This window comes from Heterodontus francisci, chromosome 2 (genome assembly GCF_036365525.1).
Source record: "Heterodontus francisci isolate sHetFra1 chromosome 2, sHetFra1.hap1, whole genome shotgun sequence".
NCBI classification, from domain to species: Eukaryota; Metazoa; Chordata; class Chondrichthyes; order Heterodontiformes; family Heterodontidae; genus Heterodontus; species Heterodontus francisci.
Window position 1 is genome coordinate 169,966,687 of NC_090372.1, and position 22,347 is coordinate 169,989,033.

General features: G+C 44.8%; 1 protein-coding gene across 1 annotated transcript in view; it reads left to right on the top strand.

Moving 5' to 3' along the window:
• msrb2 (methionine sulfoxide reductase B2) overlaps nt 1-22,347 on the top strand; it is a 56,997-nt gene that overhangs the window by 20,705 nt on the left and 13,945 nt on the right. Inside the window, exon 3 of the mRNA XM_068051662.1 lies at nt 15,999-16,075. Within this exon, the coding sequence (XP_067907763.1) occupies nt 15,999-16,075 (77 nt within the window). The remainder of the gene's footprint in view (nt 1-15,998; nt 16,076-22,347) is intronic.

Genomic DNA, 22,347 nt, shown 5'->3' on the forward strand with positions numbered 1-22,347 from the left:
TAGGACAAAATCCTGTTTCACTCCATTCTTCACTCTGAAACTGTCAGAAGTGGAGCCATCAAACTGTACAGTGCAGTGTATGTTATCATGGAAGGAGCGGATGAGACTGAGGAGCTTCGGTGCACAGCCAGTTTTTGCCAAAATCTTGTAGAGCCCTGGTCTGCTGATGGTGTAAAATGCCTTAGTGAGATCTATGAAAGTAAGGTAAAGGGGTATACCCTATTCCCTTCATTTCTTGTAGCTGGTATATGGAGAAGATCACGTCTGTAGTAGATTTTCTGGCACGGAAACCGCACTGTGTTTCCGGGTACACTTGATCTGCAAGTAAATGGAGTCTTTTAAGTATGACCCTTCCCCGTCACGCAAAGGAGTGAGATGCACCTGTAGTTGTTGTAGTCTCCTTTGTTTTTATATAGTATAATAATTTTGGTGTCACGCATCTCCTGTGGAACAGAGCCTATTTTCCAGCAGAGAAGGAGAAGGTCATAAAGGTGTGGAAGTAGATGGGACTTTCTGTGCTTCAACAGTTCAACTGGATTCCATTCTTGCTGGGTGTCCTTCTGTTGGCCTGGTGGTCTATAGCCTTCTCGAGCTCCATTGATGAGGGTTCTTCATCTAACTCATCCATGACAGGAAATTGTGGGAGAGCATCCGACACAGGAGTACAGTTCACAGTAGTGTTCAGCCCAGCGGGACATCTGTTTACTTCTGTCGGTGAGTACTTCACCATCTGCTGACTTCAGGGGAGCAACTTCTGTGATGGCAGGGCCAAGCGCCCTCTTGTTCCCTTCATAAATATCTCGTAAATTTCCTTTGTTACATGCAGTTTGGATTTCTTGACATAAGCTGATCCAGTGTTTATCCAGTAACTCCCTTTCTTTTATACAGCTGTCTTGGCTACTTTCAGGTCATGTTGTGTCTTAGCTGTTAGGTTTATGTTGTGAATCATGTAGGCTTTGTTTTTTGCATCAATGACAGATATCATCTCAGCTCAGTAGGTCTCAAACTACACCCTGTTGCAGGTTCTGTCTTTACAAAATGATGCTTCTGTTGCTTCATCGATGATTGAGCTTAGTGACTTCCAAGCTTCATAGATGTCAGCATCGGTGCTTCCTGTTAAGGCTTTGGTGGGTCGCAAGCATTCTAGCGACAGTGCGAAGTGCTGGTATTTGGAATCATTGTTTATGCAAGGGATGTTGATATGTGGCAGGCCGTCGTGTTTGGAGCTGTGGAACTTTCGGGGGTGCACTTTCACTCTGCTGCTGATAAGAATCTGGTTGGTGTCGCAGTCTGCGCTATGGTAGGTGCAGATCGTGCCTCCTTGTGATGACCAGGTCTAGTTGGTGGCAATGACCAGTTATAGCCAGAGAATCTTCTGCAATGGCATTTCTTCCTGCCTCTGCACTGTTATCTCTGGAGTTCACCAAGAATCTATCCTTGGCCTCCTCCTATTTCTCCCCTCAGCAACATCATCCAAAGACATGATGTTTGTTTCCACATGTAGGCTGATGGCACCCACTCTAGTTGCCAGCTTTTCGGTGTCAGCCATGGCTCAGTGATAGAACCATAGAAAAATTACAGCACTACCCTGAGGAACTCCTGCAGTGATGTCTTGGAGCGCAGATGATTGACCTCCAACAACCACAACCATCTTCCTTTGCACTAGGTATGACTCCAGCCAGCGGAGGGCTTTCCCCTGATTCCCATTGACCTCAGTTTTGCTAGGGCTCCTTGATGCCATACTCAGTCAAATGCTGCCTTGATGTCAAGGGCAGTCACTCTCACCTCATCTCTTGAGTGCAGCTCTTTTGAGGCTGAAGGCCTATAGCTGCTGGGCTCATCCTCACACTCTTTTTTGAACAAGGGTGGACCATTTGCAATTCTCCAGACCTCTGGCGCCACCACAACTCTAAGGAAGACTGGAAAATTATGGGCAATGCTTCCACAATTTCCACTCTCATTTGCTTCAGTATCTCTTAGATGCATCTCATCCTGTCCTGGTGCCTTATCAACTTTAAGTACAGACAGCCTATCTAGTACCTCCTCCTTATCAATTTTAAACCCTTCAAGTGTCTGAATTGCTTCTTCTTTCACCGTGACCTGTACAGCAGCATCTTCCTTGGTAAAGGCACAGATTCATTTAATACCTCAGCTATGCCCCCTACCTCCATGTATAAATCCCCTTTGTGGTCCCTAATCGGCCCCAGTCCTCTTTTTACCATTTATATACCTTAGAAGACTTTTGGATTCCCTTTTATGTTAGCTGTCCATCTCTTTTCATACTCTCTCTTTGCTTCTCATATTTGCTTTTTCACTTCCCCTTTGAACCTTTCAACCTGGTTCTCGGTTGTGGAAAATTGATTACTACTGAGTGCAAGCAGGTGGACCAGCTCCCCATATTTGCAGCAACTGAAGGAAAATCTATGGATCTTAGATGCCCTTTGTTCCCTGGGCACCAGGATTTTCACAACAAGGAGAGCAGCTGATGGCTAGGGAACTGATGCTGTCAGCTACATTCCTGAAATGTAAAAGCTCCTTTAGTTTCAAAGTGTTTTCATCAACTGCAAACAAATGGGCTGGATTTTACCTTAGGCAGATGGGAATTTGCCATGGACTTTTATGAACCCGCTTCCGCCTAACCAGGGATCCGTCCCGCATTTTACGGGTCCCCAGGCTTTAACTGTCCGAGACGGGACTTCCACCCACTTGAGGGAGGAATTCCCGCCTCAGTGAGCTGCCAGCCAGTCAGCGGGCCGGCAGCTCTTAGTCCCAGCAGCGCCACCGGGAGCGGTGGCCACTGCTGGGACTGCAGTCCAGATGACAGCATGGAGCCAGGAGGGAAGGTAAGTTGGGCGTGCCTCACCAGTGAGATCGGTCGTGCCCTGGTGAGGCTAGAGTGGTTGTTTGGGGGGGAGGGGGTGTCTTGGGTCCCAGGGGTGGTTTGGGAGGCAGGGGTGGTCCTCAGTCAGGCACTCTGTGCCTGACTGCCATGGCCCACCCCCCCACCCCGACACGATGAAAGGCTGGCAGCTATTGCTGGGCAGCCTTTCACGTCCCCAGCATGCCTGCTTACCCATGGAGGTGGGCGAGGGTCCTTAAGTGGCCACTTAAGGACCTTGATTGGCCTTGGGCGGGCCATTCCCCCCCCCCCCCCCCACCCCCCCCAACTGCCCGACTGACGTAAAGTTGACCAGAGGCGGGAGCGGGGCAGGTAGGCCTCCCGGAGCCTTCCGCTCAATGTTACGCTGCCCCCATCCTCCCCCAAGCCACCATCCGACCCGCTGGGGCGGTGTAAAATTAAGCCCATTATTTTGTTGCAGGTGATGGCATTCTGCAAAGTAGATTGACCAATTTCCATTCAGGTGATGGCAGTGGAGACCCATTTTTTCTTGGGTCTCCTAAACTGCCCATGTAATGATGACCTCTGGCCTGCTAAACACATTATGCATCTGTAGGCTTGTGTTGTAATGCAAAATAATATCATGAGAGCAGGTGCAGCATCAGATAAAATTTTTTGGCCAACCAAATAAAATTTCTCCCTCGAACTACCACATGTGATTCCAAGAATATAAAAATATCCTTTTGGTCTCTTCAAACAAATTGCCAGTTTAGCACTGTTTTGAATTACCATAGACTGCTAGAGAGAAGGGGCTTCAATCCCATTTGAACTGGATTCACATTATTACGACCGAGGCGGGAGGAGTGCACTGTCTTTTCTAGTTCCACTTCTGCACAGGTCACAACATATATTTAAATGTTTACCCAGGTACCGATACAGTCAATCATATACTCCACTCTTTATCCCAGAATAAAATACATCAACAAGGTTTCTTTAATAAGCAACAAAATTATCAGTTTATTATAAAACAAGACTTATCCAGTAATGAAGCAAAGCATTAACACACAGATTGAAATATGAAAGTTCCCTTTTTACCTTGGCCCCTCACACAGATACACACGCGCATACACACCGGTTAACTGAAGAATAAAGAGTGTTTTCTCTGGAGAGCTGTTTAACAAAAAAAAAACCAGAAAGAATTCTTTGGCCAAATACTTAATTCTTGAAGAAAAAAGAGAAAATATGGAAGGCTGTCAGTTGTCCCTTTTGGTCTGGTGCCCAGGTATACAGAGACAGATCGCTGGGATCTTTTCTGGTACAGTTTGTTCTGGAGATGTCGAAGTAGTCTGGTTGGCTGTCTGGGAGAAATGTGGCATCAGGGGTTTCAGTTATTCGACTCAGGACTCTCAGGTTTTTCAAAGAGGTAGAGAAAGATGAGCTGGTACTGCCTTCAAACACAGTCCTTACCCCCCAGCTGAACCAAAACAATATCTTGAAAGGGAAACCACAAACAGCAAGCCACAACCTCCTGACCACTATAAATCATGACATGTCACTTCTCTGTAAAATCTCCCCCAACTCACCAAAGTTTCTGTTGTTTATTGAGCTAACGGCATATGATTTCCAGTAAAGGTCGTTTTCAAACAACAACATTTCAAGTGTCCTTTCAATGAACTTGTGAAAAACATCCATCTTTTCATTTTTCCCAAATAAACCAATGTCCATGATTCTAAAATACGAATCCTCAAAAAAAGATTGTTTAAAAATAGAAGCACTTTCATAATAACACCAGAACCTGGACAATGTACTAATCCACTATGTCTGCAGTTTTCTATCTCCTCATCAGAAAATCATTGTACAATGAACTGCATATATAAATGCACATTATTTTTCGTCATGTCAGTCCATGAATAGTCATCTAATAATTTTTCAATATGAATCATGGGCAATTAGGGATAGGCAACAAATGGTGGCCTGGCCAGCAACGCTCACATCCCATGAAACGAATAAAAAAAAGGACATTCTCTATATCCTGGCATACAAACAATCAATACTGTAACTGAATGCAAATACATTAAAGACGTATAATCAAGGCATAAGAGAAAATGACATATGATATTCAGTCTTAAATCTCCTTGTCTGTATATTTATTTTCCATTGCTAAAATGTAATCATCTTTATCCAGTGAGGCTGTAAGTTCCATTTACATTGGAATATCGTCGAACCCCTGAAATATTTTGCACACCACCACAGGTGCAGATAAATACACTCCATTCATTTCTATGTATATGTAAAACTAAAAAAATATTATTGGTTACTTCAGCAGTAAAGGTCCCAATGTAATTCTAGCATTTGAAATAATTCTGCAACGGTTATGTAGTCCTAGATTAAACATTTAGTTTCTTCCATAGAGAAATCATTTTCATTACTGATTATGCTACTGAGGGATTTATTATGCCTAATAACCCATGTTGGATTTTGAACAGACTATGCAGTTAAAAACAAAAATGTTTGAAACTAATTAAACGTGATGTTTCAGGGTTCTTTTAATTCAATTTCTTTGCAGGATTTGTGCCTTTCAAAGTGGTAAGAATGTGAAACAAAATTCTCCATAGCACAATTGGTTTGTAATTCTGAGTTTCCTTTAGCAGGTTTTTAGTCCACAGTTTCCTTGACATTCAGTCATCGCCAAAAACCCCAACATCAACATCCTGGGGGGGGGGGGTCACCATTGACCTGAAACCTAACTGGACCAGCCACATAAATACTGTGGCTAAAAGCTCTGGTCAGAGATCGGCTATTCTGCAGTAGGTGACTCGCCTCTTGACTCCCCAAAACCTTTCCACCATGTACAAGGCACAAGTCAGGATGAGTGGATGAGCGCCGCTCCAACAACACTCAAAAAGCTCAACACCATACAGCAGAAAGCTGCCCACTTGATTGACACCCCATCCGCCACCTAAATCATTCATTTCATCCACCACTGTTGCATCAGGTGATGACTGAATGTCAAGGGAACTGTGGACTAAAAGCCTGCTAAAGGAAACTCAGAATTACAAACCAATTATTCGATGTAGAATTTTGTTTAATATTCTTACCACTTTGAAAGACACAAATACTGCAGAGAAATTGAATAAAAATAAACCATGAAACATCACGTTTAATTATTTAAGTTTAGAATGTTTTGCTTTTAACTGCATAGACTGTTCAGAGTCCAACATGGGTTATTAGGCATAATAAATCCCTCAGTAGCATAATCACTAAAGAAGAGTATTTCTCTATGGAAGAAACTAAACATTTAATCTAGGACTGCATAACCCTTACAGAATTATTTCAAATGCTAGAATTACATTAGGACCTTTACAGTTGCAGTAACCAATAATATTTTTTCAGTTTTACATATACATAAATATTGAATGGAGAGTATTTATGTGCGCCTGTGCTGGTGTGCAAAATATTTAAGGATGCACTGCAGCAACTTAACAAGGTTTCTTTGACAGCCCCTTCAAAATCCGCCACACCTACCACCTAGAAGGACAAGGGCACAAGGGATCACCCACCCCAACTTCAGGTTCCTCTCCAAGTCACATACCGTCCTCACTTGGAAATATAACACCGTACCTTCATCGCTGCTGGGTCAAAATCCTGGAACTTGGTGTCAGAGATTGGATTTCGCACATGCCTATACTTCAAAATGAATTAATTGGCATTGAAGTACTTTGAGACATTCCGAAGAAATGAATGCAAGTTCTTTTTTTCTAATCATCAGCAGCTACACCCAAATTATAGTAGCCCAGCTCTACATGAGGAGAAAATGTAGAAAATCTCACAAAGAGGATCTCCTGTTTTACTCAAAGCATGATTACTACTAGAAACGGGTTAGAATGAAGTTGACTGAGCCATGATGTTATTAAGTTGCCAGTAGTTGCACCATCATACTGCCACAGCGGAAAGTTTATTTCTTTCCAGTTGAAGTTTACAAATTCTTCAGGTGTTATTTGGCTGCCTTGGAGGCAGGCTTTAAAGAGTCATGCTTTCCAGAAAATTACAATAGCAACCATCCAATCCATACTTAAAACAGCTGAGAGAGATCTAGAGTACTTCAGTTTTATTATATTTGTTTAGATATAGTTGGACAAATAAAGACAAGTAGAGAAGCAGCACAGCCAGTATATTGTCTCTAAGTCCCAATCATGAGCACTCTGACCCACTGCGAGGTAGGGGGAGTAGGGTCATCAAAAAACGAGAGACATTTTGTCAACTTAAAGGCGATAATTTCTAAAGTTGGCCAAATAATTGAAAGGGTAATTGTTTTTTCTTGGCAGGGAATGAGGGAAGAAAAACTGAAATCTTCTCTATTGACTATAAAACATTTGTGCCTTTATAAAGGTGCACATGACTAGGCCACACGAGCTGCTTTTCATTGCAAAATTTTCATGTAAACTGTGGCCTACACTTGTAAAAATGCAATAATAAGTTGAGCGGAATGTATTTATATCCACGTGATCGTAAGAAACATCTGGGCACTAGAAGCAGCAAAGGATATGGGCCCTGAAAACATCCCAGCTGAGGACTTGTTCTCCAGAACTAGCCGTGTCCCTAGCCAAGCTGTTCCAGTACAGCTACAACACTGGCATCTGGCCGACAATGTGGGAAATTGCTCAGGTATGTCCCGTCCACAAAAAGCAGGATATATCCAATCTGGCCAATTATCGCCCCATCAGTCTACTCTCAATCATCACAGGAGGTTTCATGGACAGTGCTATCAAGCTGCAATTTTTCACTAAAATCGGCTCACCACTGCTCAGTTTGGGTTCCGCTAGGGTTCCTCAGCTCCTCATTACAACCTTGGTCCAAACATAGGCAAAAGAGCTGAATTCCAGAGGTGAGATGAGAGTTACTGCCCTTGATATCAAGGCAGCATTTGACCGAGTATGGCATCAAGGAGCTTCAGCAAAATTGAAGCCAATGGGAACCAGGGGGAGAACTCTCCACTGGTTGGAGTCATACGCAAAGGAAGATAGTTGTGGTTGTTGGAGGCCGGTCATATCAGCCCGTGTACATTGGTGCAGGAATTCCTCAGGCTAGTGACCTAGGCACCACCATCTTCAGCTGCTTCATCAATGACCTTCCCTCCAACATAAGGTCAGAAGTGGGGATGTTCACTGATGATTGTACAGCGTTCAGTACCATTCACAACTCCTCAGATACTGAGGCAGTCCATGCCCACATGCAGCAAGACCTGGACAACATTCAGGCTTGGGCTGATAAATGGCAAGTAACATTCGTGCCACACAAGTGCCAGGTAGTGACCATCTCAAACAAGAGAGAATCTAACCATCTCCCCTTGACATTCAATGGCATTACCATCGCTGAATTCCCCACCATCAACATCCTGGGGGTCACCATTGACCAGAAATGTAACTGGACCAGTCATTAAAATACTGTGGCTACAAGAGCCGGTCAGAGGCTGGGAATTCTGCGGCAAGTAAACAACCTCCTGGCCCCCTAAATTCTTTCCACAAGGCATAAGTCAGGAGTGTGATGGAGTGGTCTCCACTTTCCTGGGTGAGTGCAGCTCCAACAAAACTCAAGAAACTTGATCCCATCCAGGACAAATCATCCCACTTGATTGGCACACTATCCACTGCCATAAGCATTCACCCTTGCCATCACCTGTGTACAAGATGCACTGCAGCAACTCATCAAGGCTCCTTCGACAGCACCTTCCAATCCCGCCACCTCGAACTCCTGGAAGGACAAGGGCAGCAGACACGTGGGAACGCCACCACCTGCAAGTTCCCCTCAAAGCCACATACCATCCTAACTTGGAACTATATCGCCGTTTCTTCACTGTTGCTGGGTCAAAAACTTGGAACTCCTTCCTAACAGCACTGTGGGTGTATCCGCACCAGATGGACTGCAGTGGTTCAACACCACAATGTTCTCAAAGGCAATTGGGGATGGACAATGAATGCTGGCCTAGCTATCTATGCCCACATCCCATGAACGAATGAAAAACATTCTATATCCTAAATTTACATCTTGATTTTTTTTTGTTCTCAATATTATACAACTCCCCTCTTTTATTTGAACTGAATGATATCTTAGTTTTTACATATAAGGTTAGCATGGCTGAGTATGCCTCTTATTCTTTTCTCCAAAGAAAACAAGTTCAGTTTTATGCACCTCTCTTTGTAAAGTAGAATCCCAAGCCTGAGATTCATCCTTGAGCTTTACTCTGAATTCTTTCTTATTTGTCGTCATTCTTTGAAGTTGAAGCATCTGCTTCCCTGATTCAGCGCGCCATCTGTGTGGATCTGAGCTGGATAGTCTGGTTTCAGGGTTGGGTAAGGATGGAGTTGGACCCTACTACAGTGGTTTCGACAATCAAATAACTCATTCACACTTGGTTACTAAAGTACCTTGTCTAGATGTTCATCTACTTTCCCCTTTCAAATTTATTCTGGTGAATTTCAAAAAACTCTAAGTATAATGAAGGCTTTAAACAGAAAATGCAGGAAATACTCAGAAGATCTGGCATCATCTGTATAGAGAGGAACGGAAGTTAATGTTTCAGATTGATCACCTTTCGTCATTTTAGGGGCTACCATTGATCAGAAACTGAACTGGAGTAGTCTTATAAATACCGTGGCTACAAGAGCAGGTCAGAGGCTAGGAATCCTGCGGCAAGTAACTCACCTCCTGACTCCCCAAAGCCTGTTCACCATCTACAAGGCACAAGTCAGGAGTGTGATGGAATACTCTCCACTTGCCTGTATGGGTGCAGCTCCAACAACACTCAAGAAGTTCGACACCATCCAGAACAAAGCAGCCCACTTGATTGGCAAACCATCCACAAACATTCACTCCCTCCACCACCGACGCACAGTGGCAGCAGTATGCACCGTCTACAAGATGCACTGCAGCAACACACCAAGGCTCCTTTGATAGCATCTTCCAAACCCACGACCTCTACCACCTCGAAGGACGAGCAGCAGATGCATGGGAACACCACCACGTGCAAGTTCCCGTCCAAGTCACACACCATCCTGACTTGGAACTATATCGCTGTTCCTTCACTGTCGCTGGGTCAAAATCCTGGAACTCCCTTCCTAACAGCGCTGTGGGAGTACCTACCTCACATGGACTGCAGCAGTTGAAGAAGGCAGCTCACCACCACCTTCTCAAGGGCAATTAGGGATGGGCAATAAATGCTGGCCTGGCCAGTGATGCCCACATCCCATGAATGAATAAAAAAAACAAAAGAACTCAGAAGTATAATGAGGCGTCTTCCATTGTACCCTTCTACACATGCTCAGTTAAGAAGCAGTTACTGACTACCATGATTAACTGATTTCTGTTTTCATCCCTCTTTCAGTTGGCAATGCTGTTTGTGAATTCTGCCTCTGTGAAGCACTTTGGGATGTTTTTCCATATAAAAGGATTTTTTTTGTTTCATGGGATGTGGACGTCGCTGGCAAGGCCAGCATTTGTTGCCCATCGCTAATTGCCCTTGGGAAGTTTGTGGTGAGCCACCTTCTTTAACCATTCAGTCCATCTGGTGCAGGTACACCCACAATGCTGTTAGAGAGGGAGTTCCACGATTTTGATCCAGTGGCAGTGAAGAAGCGGTGATACACTTCCAGGTCATGGTGGCTTGGAGGGGAACTTGCAGGTGGTGGTGTTTCCATGCATCTGCTGCCCTTGCCCTTCTAGATGGAAGAAGTCGTGGGTTTGGAAGATGCTATCGAAGGAGCCATGGTGAGTTGCTGCAGTGCATCTTGTATATGGTACACACTGCTACCACAGTGGTGGAGAGAGTGAATGTTTAAGGTGTTGAATAGGGTGCTTTTCAAGTGAGCTGCTTTGTCCTGTATGGTGTTGAGCTTCTTGAGTGTTGTTGGAGCTGCACTCATCCAGGCAAGTGGAGAGTATTCCATCACAATCCTGACATTTAGGACATTCTGAAGGGGGAGGATGAACAGTCAGAGGTCATGGTACACATTGGTACCAACGACATAGGTAGAAAGAGGGATGAGGTCCTGCAACAAGAATTTAGGGAGCTAGGTAGCAGATTAAAAAGCAGGACCTCAAAGGTTGTAATCTCTGGATTACTCCCGGTGCCACGTGCTAGTGAGTATAGGAATAGGAGGATAGAGCAGATGAATGCGTGGCTGAAGAGATGGTGCAGGAGGGAAGGCTTTAGTTTCCTGGATCACTGGGTCTGTTTCTGGCAAAGGTGGGGCCTGTACGTTGGACGGGTTGCACCTGAACCGGAACGGGACCAACCTCCTTGCTGGGAGGTTTGCTAGTGCTGTTGAGGCAGGGTTTAAACTAATTTGGCAGGGGGATGGGATACAGAGTGGAGGTACAGTAAGGGGTGATGCACAGTCAAATATAGAAGAGAAACTGAGTCAGTCTGGAAGGCAGAGCAAATATAGACCTGTTAAGGCACAAGCGAAAAATGCAAGACTTGATTGCATCTATTATAATGCAAGGAGTCTTACTAGTAAGGCAGATGAATTGAGGGCATTGATTAACACATGGGAATATGGTATTATTGCTATCATAGAGACATGGTTGAGGGAAGGGCAGGACTGGCAGCTCAATATTTCAGCGTATGTAATCTTCAGGCGTGACGGGAGGGTGTAAAAGAGGAGGTGGCATTGCACTGTTGATGAAGAAGTCAATTACTGCAGTAAGGAGGAATGATATCTTAGAAGGTTCCTCAAATGAGGCCATATGGGTAGAACTTAAAAACAAAAAGGGGGCAATCACTTGGCTGGGAGTGTACTACAGACCTCCAAACAGTCAGGGAGAGATAGAGGAGCAAATACGTAGACAAACCCTCAGAGAGGTATAAAAATAATAGGGTAATAATAGTAGGGGATTTCAACTTCCCCAGTATCAACTGGGATAGTCTTAGCGCAAAAGGCTTAAAGGGGGCGGAATTCTTAAAGTGCAGACAGGAGAGCTTTTTGAGCCAGCACGTAGAAAGTCCTACAAGAGAAGGGGCGGTACTGGAACTAATCTTAGGGAACGAAGCTGGACAAGTGGTAGAAGTGTCAGTGGGGCAGCATTTCGGGGATAGTGACCATAACTCTAAGATTTAAGGTAGTTATGGAAAAGGTCAAAGAGGGACCGGAAATAAAAGTACTGAATTGGGGGAAGGCCAATTTCAATATGATAAAACAGGATCTGGCCAAAGTGGACTGGGAGCAGCTACTTGTATAAAAGTCTACATCAGACCAGTGGGAGTCTTTCAAAAAGGAAATAGTGAGAGTTCAGGTCTAACATGTTCCTGTAAAGGTGAAGGGTAGGACCAACAAGACAAGGGAACCCTGGATGTCAAGGGATATCGAGGATTGGATAAGGGAAAAAAAGGAGGCTTATGGCAGATTCAAAGCGCTGAGAACAGTGGAGGCCCTAGAGGAGTATAGAAAGTGCAGGGGGGTACTTAAAAAAGTATTAGGAGAGCGAAGAGGGGACATGAAAAAACACTGGCGGGCAAGATAAAGGAAAATTCCAAGGCGTTTTATAAGTATATTCAGGGCAGGAGGATAACCAGGGAAAGAGTAGGGCCCATTAGGGACCAGAGTGGCAATCTGTGTGTGAAGCCGAAGGACATAGGTAAGGTTTTAAATGATTAGTCTTCATCTGTGTTCACTATGGAGAAGGACGATGTAGGTGTAGAGATCAGGGAGGGGGATTGTGATATACTTGAACAAATTAGCTTTGAAAGACAGGAAGTATAAGCTCTTTTAGCGGGCTTAAAAGTGGATAAATCCCCAGGCCCAGTTGAGATGTATCCCAGGCTGTTATGTGAGGCAAGGGAGGAGATAGCAGGGCCTCTGACACAAATTTTCAAATCCTCTCTGGCCACAGGAGAGGTACCAGAGGACTGGAGGACAGCGAATGTGGTACCATTATTCAAGTAGGGTAGCAGGGATAAACCAGGTAATTACAGGCCGGTGAGTCTAACATCAGTGGTAGGGAAACTATTGGAAAAAATTCTGAGGGACGGGATTAATCTCCACTTGGAGAGGCAGGGACTAATCAGGGATAGTCAGCATGGCTTTGTCAGGGGGAAGTCGTGTTTAACAAACTTGATTAAATTTTTTGAGGGTGTGACTAGATGTGTAAATGAGGGTAAGGCAGTTGATGTAGTCTACATGGACTTCAGTAAGGCTTTTGATAAGGTCCCGCATGGGAGATTGGTTAAGAAGTTAAGAGCCCATGGGATCCAGGGCAATTTGGCAAATTGGATTCAAAATTGACTTAGTGGCAGGAGGCAGAGGATGACGGTCGAGGGTTGTTTTTGCGAGTGGAAGCGTGTGACCAATGGTGTACCACAGAGATCGGAGCTGGGACCCTTGCTGTTTGTAATGTACATTAATGATTTAGATGTGAATATAGGAGGTATGATCAGTAAGTTCGCAGATGACACGAAAATTGCTGGTGTCGTAAATAGTGAGGAGGAAAGCCTTAGATTACAGGACGATATAAATGGGCTGGTAAAATGAGCAGAGCAGTGGCAAATGGAATTTAATCCTGAGAAGTGTGAGGTGATGCATTTTGGGAGGACTAACAAGTTAAGGGAATATACAAAGGATGCTAGGACCCTGGAAGTACAGAAGCTCAGAGGGACCTTGGCGTACTTGTCCATAGATCACTGAAGGCAGCAGCACAGGTAGATAAGGTGGTTAGGAAGGCACATGGGGTGCTTGCCTTCATTGGCTGAGGCATAGAATATAAGAGCAGGGAGGTTATGATTTACCTGTGTAAAGTGCTAGTTAGGCCACAGCTGGAGTACTGTGTGTAGTTCTGGTCACCACACTATAGGAAGGATGTGATTGCACTGGAGAGGGTGCAGAGGAGATTCACCAGGATGTTGCCTGGGCTGGAGCATTTCAGCTATGAAGAGAGACTGAAAAGGCTAGGGCTGTTTTCCTTAGAGCAGAGAAGGCTGAGGGGGTACCTGATTGAGGTATACAAAATTATGAGGGGCATTGATTGGATAGATAGGAAGAAACTTTTTCCCTTAACGGAGGGATCAATAACCAGGGGGCTTAGATTTAAGGTAAGGGGCAGGAGGTTTAGAGAGGATTTGAGGAAAAAAAGTTTCACCCAGTGGGTGGTTGAAATCTGGAATACACTACCTGAAGGGGGTGGTAGTAGCAGGAACCCTCACATTTAAGAAGTATTTAGATGAGCACTTGAAATGCCATAGCATACCAGGCAACGGGCCAAGTGCTGGAAAATGGGATTAGAATAGATAGGTGCTTGATAGTCAGCACAGACACGATGTGCTGTATGACTCTATGACTCTATGACCTATGCAGCCCCAACAACACTCAAGAAGTTTGACACCATGTAGGAAAAAGCAGCCTGCTTGATCAGCACCCCATTCAACACTTTAAACATTCACTCCTGACTTGTGTCTTGTAGATGGTGGACAGGGTTTGGGGCGTCAGGATGGTTACTTGCTGCAGAATTCTCAGCCTCTGACCTGCCGTCATAGCCACAGTATGTATGTGGCTACTCCAGTTCAGTTTCTGGTCAATGGTAACTCCCAGGATGTTGATAGTGGGAGATTCAGTGATGGTAATGCCGTTGACTGTCAAGGGGAGATAGTTAGATTCTCTCTTGTTTGAGATGGTCATTGCCTGGCACTTGTGTGGCGCAAATGTTACTTGCCACTTATCAGCCCAAGCCTGATGATGCAGCACAGCTCTCTGGTATCTCACCCAAGCATCCATTCTTCATGTGTTACTCTAGGAAATGTGTATCAGCAAGCTACTTAACCACGATGGGCATCACAGCTGAACTTGATCCTATTTTCAACCATTCTGCATACACACTCACTTCTCAGTAGGAGCCCCTGCATAGTAGTCAGTATCACAGAGCCCTGTTGATTTTCCTCTTTTATTCAGACCAATGAACTATATTTTGTAAGATTGGAAATTGGTGCTCAGCCAGTCCTGTGCATCAGCATGCTTGCATCATGGTGCTGTTTTCCATCATTCCACAAACAAGGTGACTTGTTTAATCACCTAACCATGTTGTGACACAAAATGTCACAAAACCCATCGAAAAAATGGGCTTCTAATGTCATCAGCCATATGAAGGTTGTTTTATTTCATACTTGTGTTACTAATGCCACAAGACCTGCAAACTTGTTCTTGGCCTCACTCTGAGAGGATGATGATGGTGCACTCACACATGGGCGGCACAGTGGCGCAGTGGTTAGCACTGCAGCCTCACAGCTCCAGTGACCCGGGTTCGATTCTGGGTACTGCCTGTGCGAAGTTTTTGAGTTCTCCCTGTGACCGCGTGGGTTTTCACCGGGTGCTCCGGTTTCCTCCCACAGCCAAAGACTTGAAGGTTGATCGGTAAATTGGCCATTGTAAATTCCCCCTAGTGTAGGTAGGTTGTAGGGGAATTGAGGGAAGGTGGGGATGTGGTAGGAATATGGGATTAATGTAGGATTAGTATAAATGGGTGGTTGATGGTCGGCACAGACTCGGTGAGCCGATGGGCCTGTTTCAGTGCTGTATCTCTAAATAAATAAATAAATAAATAATCAGTTACGTTGACTATTTCCTGCTTATGAGGAGGTCCTGGTACCACCAGTCCATTTACTTAATGCTCACACTCGCTTTTTTCAGACATCTAACGACTGACTAGTGACTATTCATCTTTGGGTAAGGAAGATAAACAAGGTCTCTTTGAGGTCTGTGTTAGACTCAGTAATCGATACCCGAGTTAGCTAGTTTTGCAATACTCCAGAGCATTCTTTATGATCAACTTGCTGACCTGACTCAGTAATGGAACCTGGAGAGTAGGCCTGCCACTTGGGACTAGGATTCCGATAGACCAGATAACCCACAACAGAAAGTTAACCTGCCCAGGCTTAGGCATGTGGGCTGTGTTCTTACAGGAAGAGAATGTGCAAATAGACACACTACCAATGAAGCTGTGTTTGGGGACTTATAAACACAATGATGTGTATCAGACACTGGGTTGACCAAAGAAAATCAGATTTAAATAGTACATGAATTTTCTAATGACCTTTATCTATTGTCTGTGATTGCATTTTTTGAAATACAGATTGCAGCTTTTAGCATCATAAACTATAATGTTTTACTGTTTGCAGCCTTTCAGTGGAATCCATCTGAATAATACCGAGCAAGGCATGTACCATTGTGTGTGTTGCAATGCTGCACTGTTCAGGTAAGCCACCAGAGCAAAGCAAAGTCATATTGTCTGTAACCAGTATTAGATGTGGGTATATCAGTTCTTTCAGTATATGTACTAAGAAATGATTAAACAGAAATAACAGCCAGAATTTTACGTTGGGTGGGAGGCCCCACCGACTGGTCAAAGAATCGGGGATGAGCCCACCTCCACTGGGCCTAGGGAGCCAGACCAGGATTGTTGTGCGTTGGGGGTGGTTGGGGTTTCGGGGGTGGCCCTCCGTGGGGCACAAGGTGCCCAAAACAGCAGCAGAGCAGATCGGGAGAGAGGAGTTTAAAAAGAGCGCAGGAACCACCGGCATAGACACAGCAGCAGAGCACATTAGGAGAGAGGAGTTCAAAAAGAGCGCGGGAATCACTGGCAGAGACAGTCCGGTGGAGACATCTCCACATCTCCAACAGCACAGCACACGAGCAGAAAGAAAAATTGAGGTGTGACATTACAGGGAAGCAGGAAGGTGATTGGCTGGGTGAGACTTCGGAGCTACAAACAACGTGAAGAGGAGAGAGAAACAGCGAGGCACAGCGAGCTAGTTGGTGATTATCTGGTGGGTATTTTCTTACTTCTTTTCTTTTTTCTGCTGATTTTTATTTTTTCTCTTAACATTTAAGTCTATCTACTAAGTAGAAGCAAAAATACCAGTAGTTGGTAGGCGGTTACTCATTTGTTCTTTCTATATATAACCATTTTATTGTGTTTATTTAACTTCCAATTTTAGTGCAGTAAATAAATAATTTGAAGCATGGCAGGGCTGCTAACACCCGTTGAATGCACATCCTGTGCCATGTGGGGACTCCAGGACACTACCCATGTCCTGGACAACGATATGTGCAGAAAGTGGCACCAATTGCAAAAACCCGAGCGCCGAATCTTGGAACTCAAGGAGCAGCTGGAGTCACTGAGGTGCATTTGCGAGAATGAGAGATACATGGAGAGCACGTTTCTGGAGGTGGTCACCCCACAGCTTAAGGGAGCACAGGCAAACAGGGACTGGGCAGCTGCCAGACAGACAAGAAAGACCAGGCAGGTAGTGCAGGAGTCCCTGGAGGGCATCCCAGTTTCTAACCGGTATTGTTCTGAGTACCGATGGGAGAGAGGGTTCCTCTGGAGAGTGCAGCGAGAGTCATGACCAGAGCACCATGAGTGGATCAGCTTTGCAAAGAGGGAGGAGAAAAGACTGGAGAGCAATAGTGGTAGTGGATTCTATAGTTAGGGGAACAGACAGGCGTTACTGTGGTCGCAGACGTGATTCCAGGATGGTATGTTGCATCCTTGGTGAAAGGGTCATGGATATCACCAAGCGGCTACAGAGCATTCTGGAGGGTGAGGGTGCACAGCCAGAGGTCATGGTCCAAATTAATACCAACGATATAGGTAGAAAAAGGGATGAGGTCTGCAGGCTGAGTTCAGGGAGTTAGGAAAGAGATTAGCAAGCAGGACCTCAAAGGTAGTAATCTCTGGATTACTCTTAAGGTCACATGCTAGTGAGCATAGAAATAGGAGAATACACCAGATGAATGCGTGCTGGAGAGATGGTGCAGGAGGGAGGGCTTCAGATTTTTGGGGCATTGGAACTGGTTCTGGGGAAGGTGGGACCTGTACAACCTGGACAGGCTACACCTGAACAGGACCAGGATGAATATCCTTGCAGGAAGGTTTGCTAGTGCTGTTGGAGATAGTTTAAATTAGATTGGCAGGGGGACGGGAACCTGAGGGCAGTTTCAGATAGGACAAATTCAGAGCAGGGAACAGGAGGCAGAAAATTAGCAAATGACTGAAAGACAGAAGACGCAAAGGTTAAAAAGTGTAGGGCACAGGAATTTGGCAGTGTTAAAAGGTATTTATTTAAATGCAAGGAGTCTCGAAAATGGCACAGATAGATACATGGCAGCATGATATCATTTCTATAATGGAAACTTGGCTTAAAGAAGGGCAAAAATGGCAGCTCAACATCCCTGGATATAGTTTTCAGGCAGGATAGAGAGGGGGATAAAAAAGGAGGGGGTGTGGCATTATTGTTTAAAGAATCAATAACAGCTGTGAAGAGGGATGATATGCTAAATGAATCATCAAATGAAACCAAAAATAAAAAAGGGGCAGCCACACTAGTATAGACCTCCAAATAGTGAGTGGGAGATAGAAGAACAAATATTTAGGCAAATTTCTGAGTGTAAAAAAAGGGCAATAGTTGGTGATTTCAACTACCCTGATATCAACTGGGATACAAATAATGTGAAGGGCACAGAAGGCACAAAATACTTTAATTGCATTCATGCAAACTTTTTAGCCAGCAGGTAACAAGTCCAACGAGAGGGGGCGCAATTCTACATTTAGTCTTAGGAAATGAAGCTGGGCAAGTGGATGAAGTAGCAGTGGGTGACCATTTTGGAAATAGTGAACAATGTACAGTTAGATTTAGCAAAATTATGGAAAAGGACAAAGATAGAACATGAGTAAAAGTTCTAAATTGGGGGAAGGCAAATTTTATGAATGAGAAGTGATCTGGCGAAAGTGGACTGGATACAGCTACTTGAAGGAAAATCAGTGGCAAACCAGTGGGAGACATTCAAAAGCGAGATTCTACAGGCACAGTGTAGATTTTAGTTTAGTTTAGAGATACAGCACTGAAACAGGCCCTTCGGCCCACTGAGTCTGTGCCGACCATCAACCACCCATATACTAATCCTACACTAATCCCATATCCCTACCACATCCCCACCTGTCCCTATATTTCCCTACCACCTACCTATACTAGGGGCAATTTATAATGGCCAATTAACCTATCAACCAGCAAGTCTTTGGCATGTGGGAGGAAACCGGAGCACCCGGAGGAAACCCACGCAGACACAGGGGAGAACTTGCAAACTCCACACAGGCAGTACCCAGAATCGAACCCGGGTCACTGGAGCTGTGAGGCTGCGATGCTAACCACTGCGCCGCCCAAAAGAATGTCCCCAAAAAGAAAAAGGGCAGGACTGCCAAATCTAGAGCCCCCTGGTTATCTAGAAGCATACAGGGTAAGATAAAGCAGAAAAAGAAAGCTTATGACAATCACAAAAAACTGAATACTTTCGGAAGCCTAGAGGATTATAGAAAGTGCAGGGGTGAAGTAAAAAAGGAAATTGGGAAAGCAAAGAGAGGACATGAAAAAATATTGGCAGGTAAAATCATGGAAAACCCAAAGAGGTTTTATCAGTACATTAAGAGCAAGAGGTTAACTAAGGAAAGGGTAGGGCCTATCAGAGATGTACAAGGTAACTTATGCATGGATGCAGAATATGTGGGCAGGGTTCTTAATAAGTACTTTGTCTCTGTCTTCATAACGGAGAGGGATGATGCAAACATTGTAGTTAAAAGAGGAGAAGTGTGAAATATTAGATACGATAAGCATAATGAGAGAGGAAGTACAAGAGGGTCTGACATCCTTGAAAGTGGATAAATCACCAGGGCCGGATGGAGCCAGGGAAGAAATAGCGGATGCTCTGAGGATCATTTTCAAATCCATACTAGGTACAGGCGAGGTACCAGAGGATTGGAGGTCGGTGAATGTTGTACCATTGTTTAAAAAGGCTGCGAGGGATAGGGGGATAGGCCAAATAATTATAGGCCAGTAAGTCTGTCCTCTGTGGTGGGCAAATTATTAGAATCAATTCTGAGAGATAGGATAATCTGTCACTTAGAAAGGCATGGATTAATCAAGGATAGTCAGCATGGATTTGTTAAGGGAAGGTCATGTCTCAGCAAATTAATTGAATTTTTTGAGCAAGTAACAAGGAAGATTGATGAGGATAGTGCAGTGGATGTGGTCTACATGGATTTTAGTAAGACTTTTGACAAGGTGGTGAGGAGGTGACTAGATGTGTAGATGAGGGTAAAGCAGTTGATGTAGTCTACATGGACTTCAGTAAGGCTTTTGAAAAGGTCCCACATGGGAGATTGGTTAAGAAGGTAAGAGCCCATGGGATCCAGGGCAATTTGGCAAATAGATCCAAAATTAGCTTAGTGGCAGGAGGCAGAGGGTGATGGTCGAGGGTTGTTTTTACGAGTGGAAACCTGTGACCAGTGGTGTACCGCAGGGCTCAGTGCTGGAACCCTTTCTGTTTGTAGTGTACATTAATGATTTAGACTCGAATATGGAAGGTATGATCAGTAAGTTTGCAGATGACACGAAAATTGGTGGTGTTGTAAACAGTGAGGAGGAAAGCCTTAGATTACAGGACGATATAGATGGGCTGGTAGGATGGGCGGAGCAATGGCAAATGGAATTTAATCCTGAGAAGTGTGAGGTAATGCATTTTCGGAGGACGAACAAGGCAAGGCAATATACAATGGATGGTAGGATCCTAGGAAGTACAGAAGGTCAGAGGGACCTTGGTGTACTTGTCAATAGATCATTGAAGGCAGCGGCACAGGTAGATAAGGTGGTTAGGAAGACATATGGGATGCTTGCCTTTATTAGCCAAGGCATAGAATATAAGAGCAGGGAGGTTATGATGGGGCTGTATAAAACACTAGTTAAGCCACAGCTGGAGTACTGTGTACAGTTCTGGGCACCATACTATCGGAAGGATGTGATTGCACTGGAGAGAGGGCAGAGGAGATCCACCAGGATGTTGCCTGGACTGGAGCATTTCAGCTATGAAGAGAGACTGAAAAGGCTAGGGTTGTTTTCCTTGGAGCAGAGAAGGCTGAGCGGGGACATGATTGAGGTATACAAAATTATGAGGGGCATTGATGGGATAGATAGGATGAAACTTTTTCCCTTAGCTGAGGGGTCAAGAACCAGGGGGCATAGATTTTAAGGTAAGGGGCAGGAGGTTTAGAGGGGATTTGAGGAAATATTTTTTCATCCAGAGGGTGGTTGGAATCTGGAACACACTGAAGAGCTGGTAGAGATAGGAACCCTCACAACATTTAAGAAGTATTTAGATGAGCACTTGAAACGCCATAGCATACAAGGCTACGGGCCAGGTACTGGAAAATGGGATTGGAATAGTTAGGTGCTTGATGGCTGGCACAGACACGATGGGCCGAAGAGCCTGTTTCTGTGCTATATGACTCTGACACATAGCAGACAGGTCAGAAAAGTAAAAGCCGATGGGATACAGGGGAATGTGGTGAGTTGGATCCAAAATTGGCTCAGTCTCTTGGCATTTCTTCGGGGATGAAGATTTTGGGAAGGTTGTAGCCCACTGGTGGCTAGTCAAGCCTATCCATGACTGGCAGATTTTCCCACAGCAGGTACAAGTGAAGGTGCAGTCGCTGCTGGGGGCAATTGGATCTATCCTTCGCCTCCTTTTCTCATTCATGCTGGTTCTTCGCAGTCTCAAAGGTGTCTGTAGCCCTCCTGATGTAGCATCTCCAGGCATCACGATCTATGTCCTGTGCTTCCCTCTGGCGATGGTCGATTTGGTAAACAGAGGGACTTCTTCAGGGAGTCCTTGAAATGTTTGAATGGGGCCCCTCTGTTTCTTTTACCTGTGGTCATCTCTCCATACAACACAATCTTGGGCAGGCGACTGTCGACCATCCGGGCAATGTGACTTGCCCAACGAGTTGGCTTTGTAGGAGGATGGCCTCGATGCTGGTGATGTTGGCTATTTCCAGAACTTCAGTGTTTGTGATGCGGTCCTACCAGCGGATCTTGATGCTGCAGAGGCAGCGCTGATGGAAGTGCTCTAGAAGGTGTACATGACGGCGGTATAGGACCCATGTCTCAGCACCATACAGAAGGGTGGTGAGGACAATGGCTTTGTACACTTTGAGTTTGATCTGTGCTCTGAGGCTGTGGTTGCACCACACACGTTTGTAGAGTCTGCCGAATGTACTGTTTGCTTTTGAGAGCCTATTGTCCACTTCCTTGTCTATGGTGGCATCAATTGCTTGACGGCATTCAGTTCAGTTCCCTCGATGACAATGCTTGGTGGTCTATATTCTTCTTGGGATGCAGGCTGATGCAGGACTTCAGGTTTCTTTAAACTGATTTTTAGTCTGAAGAGTTGTGCTGCCTCAGAAAAATGTGATGTTATATGTTGCAAGTCTGACTGACTGTGGGCCAGGAGAGCACAGTCATCGGCGAAAAGTTCACAGATGAGTTTTTCTTGTGTCTTGTGTGAGCTTGAAGACGCCTGAGGTTGAAAAGACCTCCATCAGTCCAGAGCGCACACAAATTCCATCCTTAAGGTCTTCCATTGCCTGCTGCAGCATCATGCTGAAAAAGATGGTGAATAAGGTTGGAGCCAGCACAC